Source organism: Nerophis ophidion, linkage group LG05, assembly GCF_033978795.1.
Source record: "Nerophis ophidion isolate RoL-2023_Sa linkage group LG05, RoL_Noph_v1.0, whole genome shotgun sequence".
Classification (NCBI taxonomy): Eukaryota; Metazoa; Chordata; class Actinopteri; order Syngnathiformes; family Syngnathidae; genus Nerophis; species Nerophis ophidion.
Window position 1 is genome coordinate 14,336,252 of NC_084615.1, and position 20,157 is coordinate 14,356,408.

The following is a 20,157-nucleotide window of genomic DNA, read 5'->3' on the forward strand; positions in this document are numbered from 1 at the left end:
CATCCGCAACCGCCTCACTAAAGTAGTCATCCACCCGCTATCCACCCAAACCAACATTTCATCAAAGCCACACCCGCCCGTTGTAATATATCTAATATAGACAATGCAAGGCATTAGTGAGGTCAGAAAGTGTAACTCCCTCCAAATAGCACAGACACAATGGCTTTCTTGAACTGATTTATTTGAAGGCTTACTTTCCCTTCAAATTCACCATGAAAACTGTAATAAATAAAGCAGGTTACAAACGTCAAAATAATAACATGCACAGCATGTGGATCAAACATTTTATCAAGTAAAATACCAACAAATGACAAATACCTCGTTGGCCATACCCGGAAGTAGCTTCCTTACACCCGTCGACAGACTAAACGAGACACTTCAAAATAAAAGTATGCCCACATAAGTGTGAAGTGAATTATTTTTATATAGCGTTTTTTTTCTAGTGACTCAAAGCGCTTTACATATCCATCCATCCATCATCTTCCGCTTATCCGAGGTCGGGTCGCGGGGGCAGCAGCCTAAGCAGGGAAGCCCGGACTTCCCTCTCTCCAGCCACTTCGTCTAGCTCTTCCCGGGGGATCCCGAGGCGTTCCCAGGCCAGTCGGGAGACATAGTCTTCCCAACGTGTCCTGGGTCTTCCCCGTGGCCTCCTACCAGCTGGACGTGCCCTAAACACCTCCCTAGGGAGGCGTTCGGGTGGCATCCTGACCAGATGCCCGAACCACCTCATCTGGCTCCTCTCGATGTGGAGGAGCAGCGGCTTTACTTTGAGCTCCTCCCGGATGGCAGAGCTTCTCACCCTATCTCTAAGGGAGAGCCCCGCCACCCGGCAGAGGAAACTCATTTCGGCCGCTTGTACCCGTGATCTTATCCTTTCGGTCATGACCCAGAGCTCATGACCATAGGTGAGGATGGGAACGTAGATCGACCGGTAAATTGAGAGCTTTGCCTTCTGGCTCAGCTCCTTCTTCACCACAACGGATCGATACAACGTCCGCATTACTGAAGACGCCGCACCGATCCGCCTGTCGATCTCACGATCCATTCTTCCCCCATTCGTGAACAAGACTCCTAGGTACTTGAACTCCTCCACTTGGGGCAGGGTCTCCTCCCCAACCCGGAGATGGCACTCCACCCTTTTCCGGGCGAGAACCATGGACTCAGACTTGGAGGTGCTGATTCTCATTCCGGTCGCTTCACACTCGGCTGCGAACCGATCCAGTGAGAGCTGAAGATCCCGGCCAGATGAAGCCATCAGGACCACAACATCTGCAAAAAGCAGAGACCTAATCCTGCAGCCACCAAACCGGAACCCCTCAACGCCTTGGCTGCGCCTAGAAATTCTGTCCATAAAAGTTATGAACAGAATCGGTGACAAAGGACAGCCTTGGCGGAGTCCAACCCTCACTGGAAACGTGTCCGACTTACTGCCAGAAATGCGGACCAAGCTCTGGCACTGATCATACAGGGAGCGGACTGCCACAATAAGACAGTTCGGTACCCCATACTCTCTGAGCACTCCCCACAGGACTTCCCGAGGGACACGGTCGAATGCCTTCTCCAAGTCCACAAAGCACATGTAGACTGGTTGGGCAAACTCCCATGCACCCTCAAGAACCCTGCCGAGAGTATAGAGCTGGTCCACGGTTCCACGACCAGGACGAAAACCACACTGTTCCTCCTGAATCCGAGGTTCGACTATCCGGCGTAGCCTCCTCTCCATTACACCTGAATAAACCTTACCGGGAAGGCTGAGGAGTGTGATCCCACGATAGTTGGAACACACCCTCCGGTCCCCCTTCTTAAAGAGAGGGACCACCACCCCGGTCTGCCAATCCAGAGGTACCGCCCCCGATGTCCACGCGATGCTGCAGAGTCTTGTCAACCAAGACAGCCCCACATCATCCAGAGCCTTAAGGAACTCCGGGCGGATCTCATCCACCTCCGGGGCCTTGCCGCCGAGGAGCTTTTTAACTACCTCAGCGACCTCAGCCCCAGAAATAGGAGAGTCCACCACGGATTCCCCAGGCACCGCTTCCTCAAAGGCAGACGTGTTGGCGGGATTGAGGAGGTCTTCGAAGTATTCCCTCCACCGATCCACAACATCCGCAGTCGAAGTCAGCAGAACACCATCCGCACCATACACGGTGTTGATAGTGCACTGCTTCCCCTTCCTGAGGCGGCGTATGGTGGTCCAGAATCGCTTCGAAGCCGTCCGGAAGTCGTTTTCCATGGCTTCCCCGAACTCTTCCCATGTCCGAGTTTTTGCCTCGGCTACCGCTAAAGCTGCACACCGCTTGGCCCGTCGGTACCCGTCCACTGCCTCCGGAGTCCTATGAGCCAAAAGAACCCGATAGGACTCCTTCTTCAGCTTGACGGCATCCCTCACTGCTGGTGTCCACCAACGGGTTCTGGGATTACCGCCACGACAGGCACCAACAACCTTGCGGCCACAGCTCCAATCAGCCGCCTCGACAATAGAGGTTCGGAACATGGTCCACTCGGACTCAATGTCCCGCACCTCCCTCGTGACATGTTCAAAGTTCTTCCGGAGGTGGGAATTGAAACTTTCTCTGACAGGAGACCCTGCCAGACGTTCCCAGCAGACCCTCACAATGCGTTTGGGCCTGCCAGGTCTGTCCGGCATCCTCCCCCACCATCGCAGCCAACTCACCACCAGGTGGTGATCGGTAGAAAGCTCCGCCCCTCTCTTCACCCGAGTGTCCAGAACATGAGGCCGCAAATCCGATGACACAACTACAAAGTCGATCATGGAACTGCGGCCCAGGGTGTCCTGGTGCCAAGTGCACATATGGACACCCTTATGTTTGAACATGGTGTTTGTTATGGACAATCCGTGACGAGCACAAAAGTCCAATAACAAAACACCACTCGGGTTTAGATCCGGGCGACCATTCTTCCCAATCACGCCTCTCCAGGTTTCACTATCGTTGCCAACATGAGCGTTTAAGTCTCCCAGTAGGACAAGGGAATCACCCGGGGGAGCACTTTCCAGTACTCCCTCGAGTGTACCCAAAAAGGGTGGGTATTCTGAACTGCTGTTTGGTGCGTAAGCACAAACAACAGTCAGGACCCGTCCCCCCACCCGAAGGCGAAGGGAAGCTACCCTCTCGTCCACTGGGTTGAACTCAAACGTGCAGGCTTTGAGCCGGGGGGCAACGAGAATTGCCACCCCAGCCCGTCGCCTCTCACTGTCGGCAACGCCAGAGTGGAAGAGGGTCCAGTCCCTCTCGAGAGAACTGGTTCCAGAGCCCTTGCTGTGCGTCGAGGTGAGTCCGACTATATCCAGCCGGAACTTCTCTACCTCGCGGACTAGCTCAGGCTCCTTCCCCCCCAGTGAGGTGACGTTCCACGTCCCAAGAGCTAGCTTCTGTAGCCGAGGATCGGACCGCCAAGTGCCCTGCCTTCGGCTGCCGCCCAGCTCACAATGCACCCGACCTCTATGGCCCCTCCTATGAGTGGTGAGCCCATTGGAGGGATGACCCACGTTGCCTCTTCGGGCTGTGCCCGGCCGATATCTAACCTAATATCTAAGTTACATTTAAACCAGTGTGGGTGGCACTGGGAGCAGGTGGGTAAAGTGTCTTGCCCAAGGACACAACGGCAGTGACTAGGATGGCGGAAGCGGGAATCGAACCTGCAACCCTCAAGTTGCTGGCACGGCCGCTCTACCAACCGAGCTATGCCACCCCTATAGCTATACCATACTGTTTCAAAGAGTGCTGCTGGTTTTTCGTGTGTGGGTAACAACATTGAACTATTTATAAATGGTTGATTTCTATAGGCTAGCAAGGTAAAGTGTTGTACCTGACAAGTTTGGGCTACCCTGCTTCTGCAGCCTTCATCAGAGGTGTCACGTGATGTTAGCGTGACGTTGTCTGTGACGTGTTATATGAATAGTACCATCAAGAGTTGTCAGGTACAACACTTTACCTACTAGCCTGTATAAATCAACCATTTATAAATACACGTCAGTAGGCTCAATGAACCTCTTCAACATAACATTTAACCATGTATAATGTAGCGGCTGGCTACGGGGTGTTAGCCAATGACTTTAGCTGGGGGGCGGGACTTCCGGGAGAGATAGGGAAGTGAGAGTTCGAGTTGTCCCGGGAAAAGCGTTAGAGACATAAGAGCTGTTGTGTGGTTGTATTACATCTTGTGCAATAAAGACAAGACAAACGAAGAAGTTTTATGAGCCTACATTCCTGGGATTATTACAATATATATTTCCGAATTGGTTCAACCGCCACCCGCCCGAATCTATTTAAAATACATTTTTTCGTCATGTCACCCGCCCGACCCGCGGTTTATTCGCGTACTCCGCGGTTGTGACCGCAAACCGTGCATCTCTAATATATATATATATATATATATATATATATATATATATATATAGGCCTTCCGCCCGATTGTAGCTGAGATAGGCGCCAGCGCCCCCCGCGACCCCGAAAGGGAATAAGCGGTAGAAAATGGATGGATGGATGGATATATATATATATATATATATATATATATATATATATATATATATATAAAACATTGCTCCCTTGTAGTTCTGTGCCGACACAACTCCCTCCTCCACCCATTCTAACAGTGAATGATATTACACAATTGCCTATGCATTTGATTATTTACATATATATATATATATATATATAATATAGCCCTGCGATGAGGTGGCGACTTGTCCAGGGTGTAACCCGCCTTCCGCCCGATTGTAGCTGAGATAGGCACCAGCGCCCCCCATGACCTCAAAGGGAATAGGCGGTAGAAAAATGGATGTGTGTATATATATATATATATATATATATATATACATATATATATTTATTTATTTATTTACTGTGCATCGGTTGGGGACATCTCGGCGCTGCTGACCCGTCTCGCCTCGGGATGGTCTCCTGCTGGCCCCGCTATGGACTGGACTTTCACAATATTATGTTAGATTCACTATGGACTGGACTCTCACTATTATGTTAGATTCACTATGGACTGGACTCTCACTATTATGTAAGATTCACTATGGACTGGACTTTCACAATATTATGTTAGATCCACTATGGACTGGACTTTCACAATATTATGTTAGATTCACTATGGACTGGACTTTCACAATATTATGTTAGATTCACTATGGACTGGACTTTCACAATATTATGTTAGATTCACTATGGACTGGACTTTCACAATATTATGTTAGATTCACTATGGACTGGACTTTCACAATCTTATGCTAGACCCACTCGACATCCATTGCATCCAGTTTCCCCCATGCAGGGTTGGTGGGGGGGGGGGTGTCACCGACATCTGCGGTCCTCTCCAAGGGTTCTTATAGTCATTCTCACTGACATCCCACTGGGCTGTGAGTTTTTCCTTGCCCTTATGTTGGATCTAAACCGAGGATGTTGTTGTGGCTTGTGCAGCCCTTTGAGACACATGTGATTTAGGGATGTATAAATGAACATTGATTGATTGATTGATTGATTGACACTGAGGGCAAAGATAACTGCCATGTGGCCCTCAATTAAAAGGAGTTTGACACCCCTGTTCGGAATCAACTTAAATCATAGCCATTGCATTCACAATTGACTAAATGTACCAAGAAGGCGCAACAGACTCTGATTTGAACTATTCTACTTCCCAAGGTGGCAAATCTGTTCCCCAACAATCGGTCCACCGTCATCACTCTTCTCAACGGGGCTTTCGGCTCTTCCGCAGTGGTCTTCCTCATCGTTAAGGTGGGGAGTTTTTGTCATCGTTGTCACTGTTATAATTTTTTTTTTTTTTTTTTAACGGACATGTTATGAACTGAAAGTGATTTTTACTCCTACAGTTGGTATTTGAGGCTGGAATATCTCATCGAGCCAGTTTCCTGTTCCTGTCAGCCTGCAGCATCATACACGTGCTGAGGACTGTCTTCCTGTTACCCAGACACATCATTCCATACCCTCTTCCAGATCACTACACATTTGGGTATGAGCTCTATAGCGGATGATACGTATTTTTTGGTCTTGTCACCCTCGCTTGATCAAAAGAGATGTCGGAGACGCTTTACTGAACCGAAAGTTGCTTTATTACAAGCGAGCATCTTTATACAGGACCGCAGTTCTTGGAGGTCAGGTCAAGAACATGAGGCACTCCTAAATGGGAGAAGCCAAAGCGTCAGTTTTCATATTCCTGTCAGGTTCAAACACTGATGACATCTATTAAACAGACAAGAAGCAAGGAATCATGCAGTGACATAGTTCAATTTCGTTCATGAGGAGAATGCATGGATCTGCACACTTAGTCACAGTCTCGCCTTACGCTCTAAGGTTCAGCTCCCGCCTCCCTCTATTTATTCAGGAGTTCCATAGTCAACATCATTGAGGCTGCCTCTAAAAGGAGTGGTCACATACATTATGTAAAGAAGGTCGAGTACGCACAATAAGTAACAAAATGTGCTGGGGCCTTGTGATTGCCTTGTTTCTGCTTTGTCTGCCTGCTGTCATCTTCGTTGAGGTCCTTAAAGTCCTTGGCTGTTAGCGGGCTAAAACAAAAATAACATCTGCGGCTGAAGCCACCCCTCAGACAATAAGTTTTGTCCTTGCACAGATAGAAAAAATGCAGCTTGAGCACAATAGCTGACTTTAAGCATACTAAAGTTGTGTGATAATATATATATATATATACAGTAAATGATTATTCTAACAATTTCGCCATCCTGTCTCTGTGTGCTAAGTCAGGACAGCTAATCCTGATCATAAAATGAGATGTTCATGTGTAAGTGTCTGGAAAACAACTTTAAGTCATAACTTAAATGTTAGCGTTGAGCTAGACAGGTAGTTTCTTCTCAAGGATAGGGCCATCAATTTTGCATTTCGAAGTCACAATTAGGGCCTCTTTCCTACAAGAAGTGTATCAGTCAAAGCCTGGGCCCCTGGAGAGGAGGTACAAACTGAGGCTAGGGGGAAAAAAACTTATGGGCCTACCGAGGATGTCGTGGTGATTTGTGCAGCCCTTTGAGACACTAGTGATTTAGGGCTATATAAGTAAACATTGATTGATTGATTGATTGATATCCATAGCACACATAAACATGTGTGTGAGAGGGAAACATCAAAGAACACAAAGGACGTTAAAGATATTAAAAGAGCAGAGTTGATGCAACCAGCCACTTCTATACACAGCCACAAAAGTAAAACAACAACAAGAACACAAAAAAAGAACATATACACTGTGGTGGCCTCTGCGGTGTTCCACGCATCGTCTGCGGGGGTGGGGGTAGCACGGCCACAGACAGGAGCAGACCCAACAAAGCAACCAAGAGAGGCGACTCCACCCTCGGCCAGTGTCCAGGCCGACTCAGGCACTCTCCAAGATAGAATAGAATAGATCAGAATAGAATGGACTTTATTGTCCTTATATTTGCATATAATAAGATTAAGGACTCCAACTTAAGGTGCGGTAGTGTAAACAAATATGGAATAAAAATTAATCATACAAGAAGTACTAATGACAAAAAATTAGAACTGAAAAAACAGACTACTATCCAATAAAAACAATAAGCAATCCTTTACCATATACAAAACAATATACAACATACTGTACAATATACAGAATAAAACAAGAGTACCGGAATAATAAAGTAATGACAATCGATAGATAGATAGATAGATAGATAGGTCTTTATTGTCATTGCGCAAGTACAACAAAACTTATTTTTCAGCACAAACCCGTTCAAGATGAGACAAACAAACAGTGTACAAGGTTACAGAACAAGAACGCTGATGAGTCGCCACAAGGCGCCCCCGTAAAAGATGGGGAAAAAGTCAAACGTTGGGAAAAAATGAGTAAAAAAATACAATCCAGACTGGACTCCTAAGGGGGCCCAGTCTGGAGTGGAGAAAAAAAAACCTCCAAAGCAAAGCACATATAAATATTACAACTTACATCTCGACATATCTAGCAAGAGAGGGAAGGGAGTTCGGGGCCATGGTGGTAGGCCGCAGCTCTCAGGCGCTGACCATCCTTTCATCAAACCTATGGGATTTGCATCAAGGGTGTTGGATTGGGGAAGGGGGGAAATATATCTGTGTGGAGTATATTTTTGTGGATGCATGTTTGTGTGTAAGCCTGCAGTTTGTCTCTGTTCTGCGTCCTCGATCTTGTACAGTCGATAGTCCAAAGTCAACAAGAACAAGTCCGTGTCCATGAGAGACAAGAAAGGAGTTAGTTGTGTCTTCACCGCACTGTCCTTCAGGAGAGTCTCCAAGCCAGGGACACAATCCAAGTTAGAATGTTTTGTTTGCGAGTGAAAATAAAATTTGCTTTTCACTCTAAATTGTCTATGACTGGACCTCCAAAATCCTGCGGGGCAGACAGTGTTGGACGTATTGCACTCGAAGGGTAATATTGCACGGTCGGGTATTAGGGTAGGATATTGTAAAGGAGTGAATCATTTGATGTAAGTTTGAGTTGAAGATGGTGACTGATGAATATGAACATTCACCATATGCACTACATAATATGAGTTTTATTAATTCACTTCACAGACACACACAACTCACTAGAATATATCTCATGTGAAAAAGAAAACGTGAAAAAGTGGAGATAGAGTTTTCATCAGACTGCAACAATATACCTCTTCACTGATTATTAGAAATCAGGAATGACTGTTAGGAATGTTGAAACTTCCTAGTTGGATCACAGCCCTTTTTTGGATATTGCCATCCTATTTGTTCATGTTTGAAATAGATTCATGTCTCATATTTTAGTAACTAGGGTCAAAGTCTAATACTGGACTACATTTGTTGTGCATGATTTCATTTGTCACTGAAAAGTGGTTTCATTGTGCTTTGTCACTCTCTCCCAAACTACTGCAACCTCAGGTTGACCTGTGGAAAATCAAAGAAGTCAGAAGAGTCCGTGACTTTTGACCCTCAGACAACAGATGAAGTGCAACATGTAAACAAGGAACCAGCGACACCAGGTACAGTGGTGCTAGAACTGTTGACACAAACAAGGTACAGTGGTGCTAGAACTGTTGACACAAACAAGGTACAGTGGTGCTAGAACTGTTGACACAAACAAGGTACAGTGGTGCTGGAACTGTTGACACAGACAAGGTACGGTGGTGCTAGAACTGTTGACACAAACAAGGTACAGTGGTGCTGGAACTGTTGACACAGACAAGGTACGGTGGTGCTAGAACTGTTGACACGGACAAGGTACAGTGGTACTAGAACTGTTGACACAGACAAGGTACGGTGGTGCTAGAACTGTTGACACGGACAAGGTACAGTGGTACTAGAACTGTTGACACAAGGTACAGTGGTGCTAGAACTGTTGACACAAACAAGGTACAGTGGTGCTAGAACTGTTGACACAAACAAGGTACAGTGATGCTGGAACTGACACAAACAAGGTACAGTGGTGCTAGAACTGTTGACACAATCAAGTTTAAATCATTCAGTGACACAACTCGTAACTCAATATCCCGTACTGTACTGTCTAGTGTACAACTTCATACCACTAGTTACTGTCAGTTGAAAGTCTTTGCTTATTACGGTTTCATCAACTGTAATGTGTTACATAACTTCAGGATTATTCTTCATGTTTATTCACCAACTGTCAAATACCATGAACATTTTTCATTCAAGTCCTTGTCATATCAGGGCGTTCAATCGCAACCGGACGGTTTGGTTTGTCTAAGAAGACGTTTGGCCTCATATCCGAGTAGACTTCATCAGTTAGATGGGTGAGATCTGGCACAACATAGGCCCGTCCACCTATTTCCTCTGATCGGCTTGAGTCGGGTCAGTCCTCTCCTCCTACCTGTGGGGGCTTCCTACCATATATTTATTCCAAAAAGGGAGAAACTTAGCAGGCTATCAAATGCCGAGCTTACCTGACCTCTAAGCAAACAAAACTCAATAAACTCAAAACGCTCCAGCTGTGGAGGGAAAAAAGGTGCAAAGAGAACAATATGCAAAATATAACAAAAGGCACTCCAACGGAGGCAATACTAAGCACTAATCTTACCTGACAAAAGGGTACAAAAAAACGTGGCAATGACTGTGGACATGGAACGCTGGAGGTTCGCACAAAAGATACGAAAACACTCTTGCACAAGACAGAAGGAGGATGAGACATTTATACACATGAGGGCTGGGTGACACAGGTGGACACAATCAGGCAATCAGGAAAAACGTCAGACCAGTGAAACAGGAGGAAGGGCGAGTGATCTGAAACGAGAGGGAGAGTCAGCATTTCAAAATAAAACCGGAAATGACAAAAAAAAAAATGAAAACCAGACGAAACACAGACCCGATTTTATCCAGGTGTGACAGATTGATTGAAGCTTTTATTAGTAGATTGCACAGTACAGTAGATATTCTGTACAATTGACCACTAAACGCTAACACCCCAATAAGTTTTTCAACTTGTCTAAGTCGGGGTCCATCCATCCATCCATTTTCTACCGCTTATTCCCTTTTTGGGGTCGCGGGGGGCACTGGCGCCTATCTCAGCTACAATCGGGCGGTAGGCGGGGTACACCCTGGACAAGTCGCCACCTCATCGCAGGGCCAACACAGATAGACAGACAACATTCACACACTAGGGCCAATTTAGTGTTGCCAATCAACCTATCCCCAGGTGCATGTCTTTGGAAGTGGGAGGAAGCCGGAGTACCCGGAGGGAACCCACGGTCACACAGAAGGTGACCAGAATGTCATTTTTGCCATTTGTTTACAACTGAATGGAATGCTTACGCGGGTGTTTCCGACTACTTTGGACTGGTAGTCGTCGATCTACAGCGGTCATTCTGCCACACAATACCTCAATGCTAACGAGGTAAAATTACACTTCAACGATTGTCGTTGGCTTTGACAGTTAGGATTGCTTGTTTGCATCAAAACAGTCGTTTTTCTCACTACCAGAGAGTGAAACCATCCTTGCCCAGGCACACCCTCTTGGTTTTTGGAGTATAAATATTTGGCCTTTTAGCACCACCTTTTGATTGATTGATCCATCCATCCATCCATCCATCTTCTTCCGCTTATCCGAGGTCGGGTCGCAGGGGCAGCAGCCACAGCAGGGAAGCCAAGACTTCCCTCTCCCCAGCCACTTCGTCCAGTTCTTCCTGGGGGATCCCGAGGCGTTCCCAGGCTAGCCGGTAGACATAGTCTTCCCAACGTGTCCTGGGTCTTCCCCGTGGCCTCCTACCGGTTGGACATGCCCTAAACAGCTCCCTAGGGAGTCGTCCGGGTGTCAACCTGACCAGATGCTCGAACCACCTCAACTTGCTCCTCTTGATGTGGAGGAGCAGCGGCTTTACTTTGAGCTCCTCCCAGATGACAGAGCTTCTCACCCTATCTCTAAGGGAGAGCCTCGCCACCCGGCGGAGGAAACACATTTCGGCCACTTGTACCTGTGATCTCGTCCTTTCGGCCATGACCCAAAGTTCATGACCATAGGTGAAGATGGGAACGTAGATCGACCGGTAAATTGAGAGCTTTGCCTTCCGGCTCAGCTCCTTCTTTACCACTACGGATCGGTACAACGTCCGCATTACTGAATACACGGCACCGATCCGCCTGTCGATCTCACGATCCACTCTTTCCTCACTCGTGAACAAGACTCCTAGGTACTTGAACTCCTCCACTTAGGGCAGGGTCTCTGCCCCAACCCGGAGGTGGTACTCCACCCTTTTCTGGGCGAGAACCATGGACTCGGACTTGGAGGTGCTGATACTCATTCCGGTCGCTTCAGACTCGGCTGCGAACTGATCCAGTGAGAGCTGAAGATCCCGGCCAGAGGAAACAATCAGGACCACATCATCTGCAAAAAGCAGAGACCTGATCCCGCGGCCACCGAACCGGAACCCCTCAACACCTTGACTGCACCTAGAAATTCTGTCCTTAAAAGTTATGACCAAAATCTTGAGACAAAGAGCAGCCTTGGCGGAGTCCAACCCTCACTGGAAAAGTGTGCGACTTACTACCGGCAATGCGGGCCAAGCTAGGATCATACAGGGAGCGAACTGCCCCAATCAGACAGTCCGATACCCCATACTCTCTGAGCACTCCCCACAGGACTTCCCGAAGGACACGGTCGAATGCCTTCTCCAAGTCCACAAAGCAAATGTAGACAGGTTGGGCAAACTTCCATGCACCCTCAAAGACACTGCCGACAGTATAGAGCTGGTCCACAGTTCCACGACCAGGACGAAAACCACACTGTCCCTCCTGAATCCGAGGTTTGATTGTCCGGTGTAGCCTCCTCTCCAGTACACCTGAATAAACCTTACCGGGAAGGCTGAGGAGTGTGATCCTACAATAGTTGGAACACACCCTTCGGTCCCCTTACTGAAAGAGAGGGACCACCACCCCGGTCAGCCAATCCAGAGGTACCACCCCCGATGTCCACGCGATGCTGCAGAGTATTGTCAACTAAGACAGCCCCACAGCTTCCAGAGCCTTAAAGAACTCTGGCCTTGCCACCGAGGAGCTTTTTAACTACTTCGGCAACCTCATCCCCAGAAATAGAGTCCATCACAGATTCCCCAGGCAATGCTTCCTCATAGGAAGACGTGTTGGTGGGATTGAGGCGTTCTTCAAAGTATTCCTTCCACCGATCCACAACATCCGCAGTCGAGGTCAGCAGAACACCATCCGCACCATACACGGTGTTGATAGTGCACTGCTTCCCCTTCCTGAGGTGGCGGGTGGTGGTCCAGAAACGCTTCGAAGCCGTCCGAAACTTTTATTAGTAGCCTGCTGGACTAGATCTGACCAATCCAAGTCTAAGACTCTATTCGACCAATCTGAGTCTATGAGCACGAACTGATGAAGCCTACTCCGATGAGCGGCGGAACGTCTTTTAAGACAAACCAAACAGTCAGGTTGTTGCCGATTGAATGACCTGAGATATGTAATATGTTTGGTTTTACGGGGGCTGCACGGTGGAACAGGGGTTAGTGCACGTGCCTCACAGTAATAAGGTCCTGAGTTCTGTGTGGAGTTTGCATGTTCCCCCTGTGACTACGTGGGTTCCCTCCGGGTACTCCGGCTTCCTCCCACCTGCAAAGACATGCACCTGGGATTAGGTTGATTGGCAACATTAAATTGGCCCTAGTGTGTGAATGTGAGTGTGAATGTTGTCTGACTATCTGTTTTGGCCTGGTGATGAGGTAGCGACTTGTCCAGGGTGTGCACCGCCTTAACAAAACAGAGTATCATTTTATTATGCTACTTTTTTGGGCTACTTACAGTGCTATTTACTTGAACCATATGTGATATTTGTCTATTTGAATGACACGTCAGTTCATTAAGTAAATATGTATGCCTTCTCCTCTCTTGCAGAAAAAACCTTCCGCGAGTGCGTTCTCTCCAGGTTCTTCCTTTTTTCTGTAATTTGGTTGTCTGTGATCCAACTGAGAAATCTTCAGTTCATTGGAACTCTCAACCCCACGCTGCAGAGGCTGACTAATGGAGATTCCTCACTCGGTAGGCACACAAGCTCACAAACAACAATCGGTCATACTTACAGTCGTGGTTAAAAAGTGCAGACTTTTAAAGAACAAAATGTCATGGCTGTCTTGAGTTTCCAATCATTTTTACAACTCTTATTTTTTTGTGGTAGAGTGATTAGAGCACAAACTTGTTGTTGGTCACAAAAAACATTCATGAAGTTTGGTTCTTTTATGGATTTATTATGGCTCTACTGAAAATGTGAGCAAACGTGCTGGGTCAAAAGTATACATTCAGCAATTGTTGTGTAAGGACTGAGGGGAGGTGACGGCAACAGACACAAGGTGGGGGGAAAAGATCTAAGTATTTATTATATGTCAACCAAGACAGCCCCACAGCATCCAGAGCCTTAAGGAACTCCGGCCAGATCTCATCCACCCCTGGGGCCTTGCCACCGAGGAGCTTTTTAACTACCTCAGTCCCAGAAATAGGAGAGCCCACCACAGATTCCCCAGGCACTGCTTCCTCATAGGAAGACGTGTTGGTGGGATTGAGGAGGTCTTCGAAGTATTCCTTCCATTTATCCACAACATCCGCAGTTGAGGTCAGCAGATCACCATCCGCACCATACACGGTGTTGATAGTGCACTGCTTCCCCTTCCTGAGGTGGCGAATGGTGGTCCAGAATCGCTTCGAAGCCGTTCGGAAGTCGTTTTCCATGGCTTCCCCGAACTACTCCCATTTCAAAGTTTTTGCCTCCGCGACCGCTGAAGCTGCACACCGCTTGGCCCGTCGGTACCCGTCCACTGCCTCCGGAGTCCTGTGAGCCAAAAGAACCCGATAGGACTCCTTCTTCAGCTTGACGGCATCCATCACCACTGGTGTCCACCAACGGGTTTTAGGATTGCCGCCCCGACAGGCACCAACTACCTTGCGGCCACAGCTCCAATCGGCCGCATCGACAATAGAGGTGCGGAACATGGTCCACTCGGACTCAATGTCCAGCACCTCCCTCATGACATGTTCAAAGTTCTTCTGGAGGTGGGAATTGAAACTCTCTGACAGGAGACTCTGCCAGACGTTCCCAGCAGACCCTCACAATGCGTTTGGGCCTGCCAGGTCTATCCGGCATCCTCCCCCACCATCGCAGCCAACTCACCACCAGGTGGTGATTGGTAAAAAGCTCCGCCCCTCTCGTCACACGTTTGTCCGAAACTTGAGGCCGAAAATCCGATGACACAACTACAAAGTCGATCATGGAAATGCGGCCTAGGGTGTCCTGGTGCCAAGTGCACATATGGACACCCTTATTTTTGAACATGGTGTTTGTTATGGACAAACTGTGAGGAGCTCAAAAGTCCAATAACAAAACACCACTCGGGTCCAGATCCTGGCGGCCATTCTTCCCAATCACGCCTCTCCAGGTTTCACCGTCGTTGCCAACGTGAGGGTTGAAGTCCCCCAGTAGGACAAGGGAATCACCCGGGGGAGCCCTTTCCAGTACTCCCTCGAGTGTACCCAAAAAGGGTGGGTACTCTGAACTGCTATTTGTTGCGTAAGCAAAAAAAACAACAGTCAGGACCCATCCCCCCACCCCAAAGGCGGAGGGAGGCTACTCTTTTGTCCACCGGGTTGAACTCCAACATAGAATTGCCACCCCAGCCCGTCGCCTCTCACTGCCGGCAACGCCAGAGTGGAAGAGAGTCCAGCCCCTCTCGAGAGAACTGGTTCCAGAGCCCTTGCTGTGCGTCGAAGTGAGTCCGACTATATCAAGCCGGAACTTCTCCACTTCGCGCACTAGCTCAGGCTCCTTCCCCCCCAGTGAGGTGACGTTCCACGTCCCAAGAGCTAGCTTCTGTAGCCGAGGATCGGACCGCCAAGTGCCCTGCCTTCGGCTGCCGCCCAGCTCACAATGCACCCGACCTCTATGGCCCCTCTTATGAGTGGTGAGCCCATTGGAGGGATGACCCACGTTGCCTCTTCGGGCTGTGCCCGGCCGGGCCCCATGGGGACAGGCCCGGCCACCAGGCGCTCGCCATCTGGCCCCACCTCCGGGCCTGGCTCCAGAGGGGGGCCCCGGTGACCTGCGTCCGGGCGAGGGAAATCTGAGTCCCTTATTTGTGTTCATCATAGAGGTCTTCAAGCTGCTCTTTGTCTAGTCCCTCACCCAGGACCAGTTTGCCTTTGGAGACCCTACCAGGGAGCTTAAAGCCCCCAGACAACATAGCTCCTGGGATCATTGGGACACGCAAACTCCTCTACCACGGTAAGGTGGCAGCTCAGAAAGGATTAAAATGTGTCGATTGAAAAGGGGGTGTGCAGCTTGTCGTAGACAATTTAAAGTGAAAAGCAAATTCTATTTTCACTCGTATACAAAATATTCTAACTTGGATAGTTTCCCTGGCTTAGAGAATCTCCCGAAACTCCCTTCTTGTCTCTCATGGACACACACCTGTTGTTGTTGACGTTGGACTAACGACTGCACGACATCAAGGCCACGGAACAGAGACACACTACAGGCTTACACACACACATCATGCATCCACAAAAATATACTCCAAACACATATATTTCCCCCCCCCTCCCCCAATCCAACGCCCTTGATGCAAATCCCATAGATTTGATGAAAGGATGGTCAGCGCCTGAGAGCTGCGGCCCACCACCAAGACCCCGCACTCCCTTCCCTCTCTTGCTAGATATCTCGAGATGTATGTTGTAATATGTATATGTGCTTTGCTATGGAGGTTCTTTCCCACTCCAGACTGGGCCCCCTTAGGAGCCCAGTCTGGATTGTATTTTTTTTACTCATCCTTCCCCATAGTTTTACCTCTTTCCCCGTCTTTTACAGGAGCGCCTTGTGGCGACCCATCAGCGTTCCTGTTCTGTAACCCTGTAGACTGTTTGTTGGTCTTATTTTGAACGGGTTTGTGCTGAAAACAAAGTTCCGTTGTACTTGTGCAATGACAATAAAGACCTATCCTATCTTATTCCGACACAATTTTTGTGGTGCCCGGTTAGAAAAATATCGAAATACAATTTGCTACCAATACCAAAACATTGGTATCGGGACAACCCTAAAACCAACAAAAGAAAATAACACACTGAATACTACTCATTGTCATTAATGAAATGTATCCTAAGTTTTGGTTGCAGCTGTCCATGAAATAATGAGTATGTTAGTCAGCTATGTCAAGGAGGAAACATTAAGGTGTCATCTTTGCTCCGATGCGTTCGCAGTCAGCAAGTACACCAACGCCTTTGCGTTCACACAACTGTGTGCGGTGCTGTGTGGTCCCTGGAATGGTCTTATCCTGGACAGACACAAACGTAAACCCCGGGTGGAAGGTGAGTTCACCGCCATGGACTTTCCCCCATTTCACTATCAATAGTCTTATCCATATTTGCGAGCGGTACTAACATGATTTCCCCTGGCTTGTGTAGGGATGAGTGACAAGGAAGCGGACTTGCGCTCCACGGTTCTGTCTCTCTTCCTGACGGCATTGTTTTCCTTGGTTTTCTCCATTTGTGCTACCATCCCTGTACTACCTCTTCAGTACTTCACCTTCGTGATGGCTGTGATCAATCGCGCCTTCCTGTATGGCGGCCTGGCGGCTTTCGTCAGTGTGGCGTGAGTAAACATTCTCAGATTATTGCAATAGTGGATCTAGCATAATAGTGGGAGTGCTCATGTCTACGGTAAGAGCCGACTTATTACCACAATTTTCTCACCGAAACCTGCCGGTTGACATGTTCGCTTGACCGCTCTGTTCCATAGTAAGGCTTCACCTTCAGGATTGTAAACAAGGAAACACCAGCTGTGTATGTGTTGCTAAAGGCAACTGCAATACACCGCTTCCCACCTACATCTTTCTTCTTTGACGTCTCCATTATTAATTGAACAAATTGCAAAAGATTCAGCAACACAGATGTCCAGAATACTGTGTAATTATGTGATTGAAGCAGACTACTTATAGCTGGGATTGGGCTGGAAAAAAAGGCCGCTACAATCTGAGAGGTCACGCGCACTCGTCATCATACCGACGTTTTCAACAGGATACTTAGCGCGAAATTTAAAATTACAATTTAGTAAACTAAAAAGGCCGTATTGGCATGTGTTGCAATGTTAATATTTCATCATTGATATATAAACTATCAAACTGCGTGGTCGGTAGTAGTGGCTTTCATCCATCCATCCATTTTCTACCGCTTATTCCCTTTTGGGGTCGCGGGGGCGCTGGCGCCTATCTCAGCTACAATCGGGCGGAAGGCGGGGTACACCCTGGACAAGTCGCCACCTCATCGCAGGGCCAACACAGATAGACAGACAACATTCACACTCACACATTAGGGCCAATTTAGGCCTTTAAAACTATATTGCAACTCATTTAGTCAGTTTTATTGTAGTCTAATGGCTGTTTGGCTTCAGGTTCACAAGTTAACTGCGAGGTAAATATCATACCCTGATTGGGTCCTCTTTGTAGCATTGAACTTGTTTGTTAGCCTCACTTGACCATTTAGAATTATTGTTGTGATGCTCTTTACATTCTATTAATCATTACATTACTTAGGGCTGGGATGTTCAAATTCTGTGCATTTATGTAAACTGTGTATAAACAGCTAAGTGATGTATATTTAACAGCAGGCTGGTGTCTATATTTTATTGCACTGTGGTCACTTTAGTTGATTTATATTAGGGGTCACCAACGCTCAAATAGCAGCACTTACCAGTGAGCTGCCTCTATTTTTTTTATATATTTTTTTATTTACTAGCAAGCTAGTCTCGCTTTGCTCGACATTTTTAATTCTAAGAGAGACAAAACTCAAATAGAATTTGAAAATCCAAGAAAATATTGTAAAGACTTGGTCTTCACTTGTTTAAATAAATTCATTTATTTTTTTTACTTTGCTTCTTATAACTTTCAGAAAGACAATTTTAGAGAAAAAATACAAGCTTAAAAAGGATTTTATGATTTTTAAACACATATACATTTTTACCTTTTAAATTCTTTCCTCTTCTTTTCTGACAATTTAAATCAATCTTCATTTATATATTTTTTTATTGTAGAGAATAATAAACACATTTTAATTTAATTCTTCATTTTAGCTTCTGTTTTTTCGACGAAGAATATTTGTGAAATATTTCTTCACACTTATTATGATTAAAATTCAAACAAATTATTCTGGCAAATCTAGAAAATCTGTAGAATCAAATTTAAATATTATTTCAAAATCTTTTGAATTTTCTTTTAAAATTTTATTTCTGGAAAATCTAGAAAAAATAACGATTTATCTTTATTAGAAATATAGTTTGGTCCAATTTGTTATATATTCTAACAAAGGGCAGATTGGATTTTAACCTATTTAAAACATGTCATCAAAATTCTAAAATGAATCTTAATCAGGAAAAGTTACTAATGATGTTCCATTAATTATTTTTTGTATTTTTTCAAAAAGATTCAAATTAGCTAGTTTTTCTCTTAATTTTTTTCGGTTGAATTTTAAAGAGTCGAAATTGAAGATAAACTTTGTTTCAAAATTTAGTTTTCATTTTTTTCGGGTTTTCTCCTCTTTTAAACCGTTCAATTAGGTGTTTTTTCATCACTTATTCTCTACAAAAAACCTTCCGTAAAAGGAAAAAAAATGTACGACAGAATGACGGACAGAAATACAATTTATTTATATATACATATAGATTAATTCATTAAAGTTAAATTGAGCAAACTGGCTATTTCTGGTGATTTATTTAAGTGTGTATCAAACTGGTAGCCCTTCGTATTAATCAGTACCCAAGAAGTAGCTCTTGGTTTCAAAAACGTTGGTGACCCATGATTTATAATGATTGTAATTGTTTGTATAGAAAACCACACACACGCAAACAAACAACTCATGCATGTCTTCAATATACAATTGAACCTGCAAATCTGGATTTAGACAATCTATTATTTCTCCTGCACTCACCTGAACGAATAATTGCTGTCCTGACCCGACACCCTGAAGTGATTTGTAATCCATATCAAACCAGTCATGGTCGTCACTACAACTACCAAAGTGTGAGAACATGTCCATACCCTTTTGTCTCCCGCACTGAAGTACCCTCACCTTTGTGCTCTTCTCATGCGTGTGTAGTTTCCCACCTTGTCACTTCGGCAAGTTGTACGGACTCGTACTGTGTCTGGGAGCAATCTTCTCCTTACTGCAGTACGCCTGCTTTGCTTTGGTGGAGTCCGTCCTGGAAGGAGATCCCTTATATGTGAGTATCGTCCTCACGGACCAAGGAGGGCTGAGGCTTCATCACAGAGCAGATGACAAATGGCTGACAAATCCCCCATGTGACTGCAGGTGAACATCGCTCTGACGCTGCTCATCCTGTTCTCCTTCATTCACCCCCTCTTTGTCTTTCTGCACTGTCGAAACCTTCAATCCCAGCGAGTCAAAGATCTTGAACAGCAATAAAAGTTAACATGTATATGACGGTTTAATTGGTGGTATTTACACTCTTTTTATTGTCGGGCTGCAAAATCTGAGCTAAGTTTTGTCCGATCTTGACATTATAATTGCAAAACCCAAAAGCAGTGAAGTTGTCACGTTGTGTTAATGGTAAGTCCGTCTTCTTCCGCTTATCCGAGGTCGGGTCGCGGTGGCAGCAGCCTAAGCAGAGAAGCCCAGACTTCCCTCTCCC

General features: G+C 46.4%; 1 protein-coding gene across 4 annotated transcripts in view; it reads left to right on the top strand.

The window, feature by feature from the left end:
• LOC133552708 (equilibrative nucleobase transporter 1-like) overlaps window positions 1–19,944 on the top strand; it is a 60,535-nt gene extending 40,591 nt beyond the window's left edge. For all 4 annotated transcript variants that reach the window (XM_061900109.1, XM_061900107.1, XM_061900110.1 and 1 more), the window contains 8 exons: window positions 5,670–5,762; window positions 5,858–5,997; window positions 8,895–8,995; window positions 13,371–13,514; window positions 16,716–16,823; window positions 16,920–17,106; window positions 19,605–19,728; window positions 19,818–19,944. In XM_061900109.1, coding sequence (XP_061756093.1) covers window positions 5,670–5,762; window positions 5,858–5,997; window positions 8,895–8,995; window positions 13,371–13,514; window positions 16,716–16,823; window positions 16,920–17,106; window positions 19,605–19,728; window positions 19,818–19,931 — 1,011 coding nt within the window. In that variant the 3' untranslated portion in view covers window positions 19,932–19,944. The remainder of the gene's footprint in view (window positions 1–5,669; window positions 5,763–5,857; window positions 5,998–8,894; window positions 8,996–13,370; window positions 13,515–16,715; window positions 16,824–16,919; window positions 17,107–19,604; window positions 19,729–19,817) is intronic.
• The last annotated feature ends 213 nt before the right edge of the window (window positions 19,945–20,157 follow it).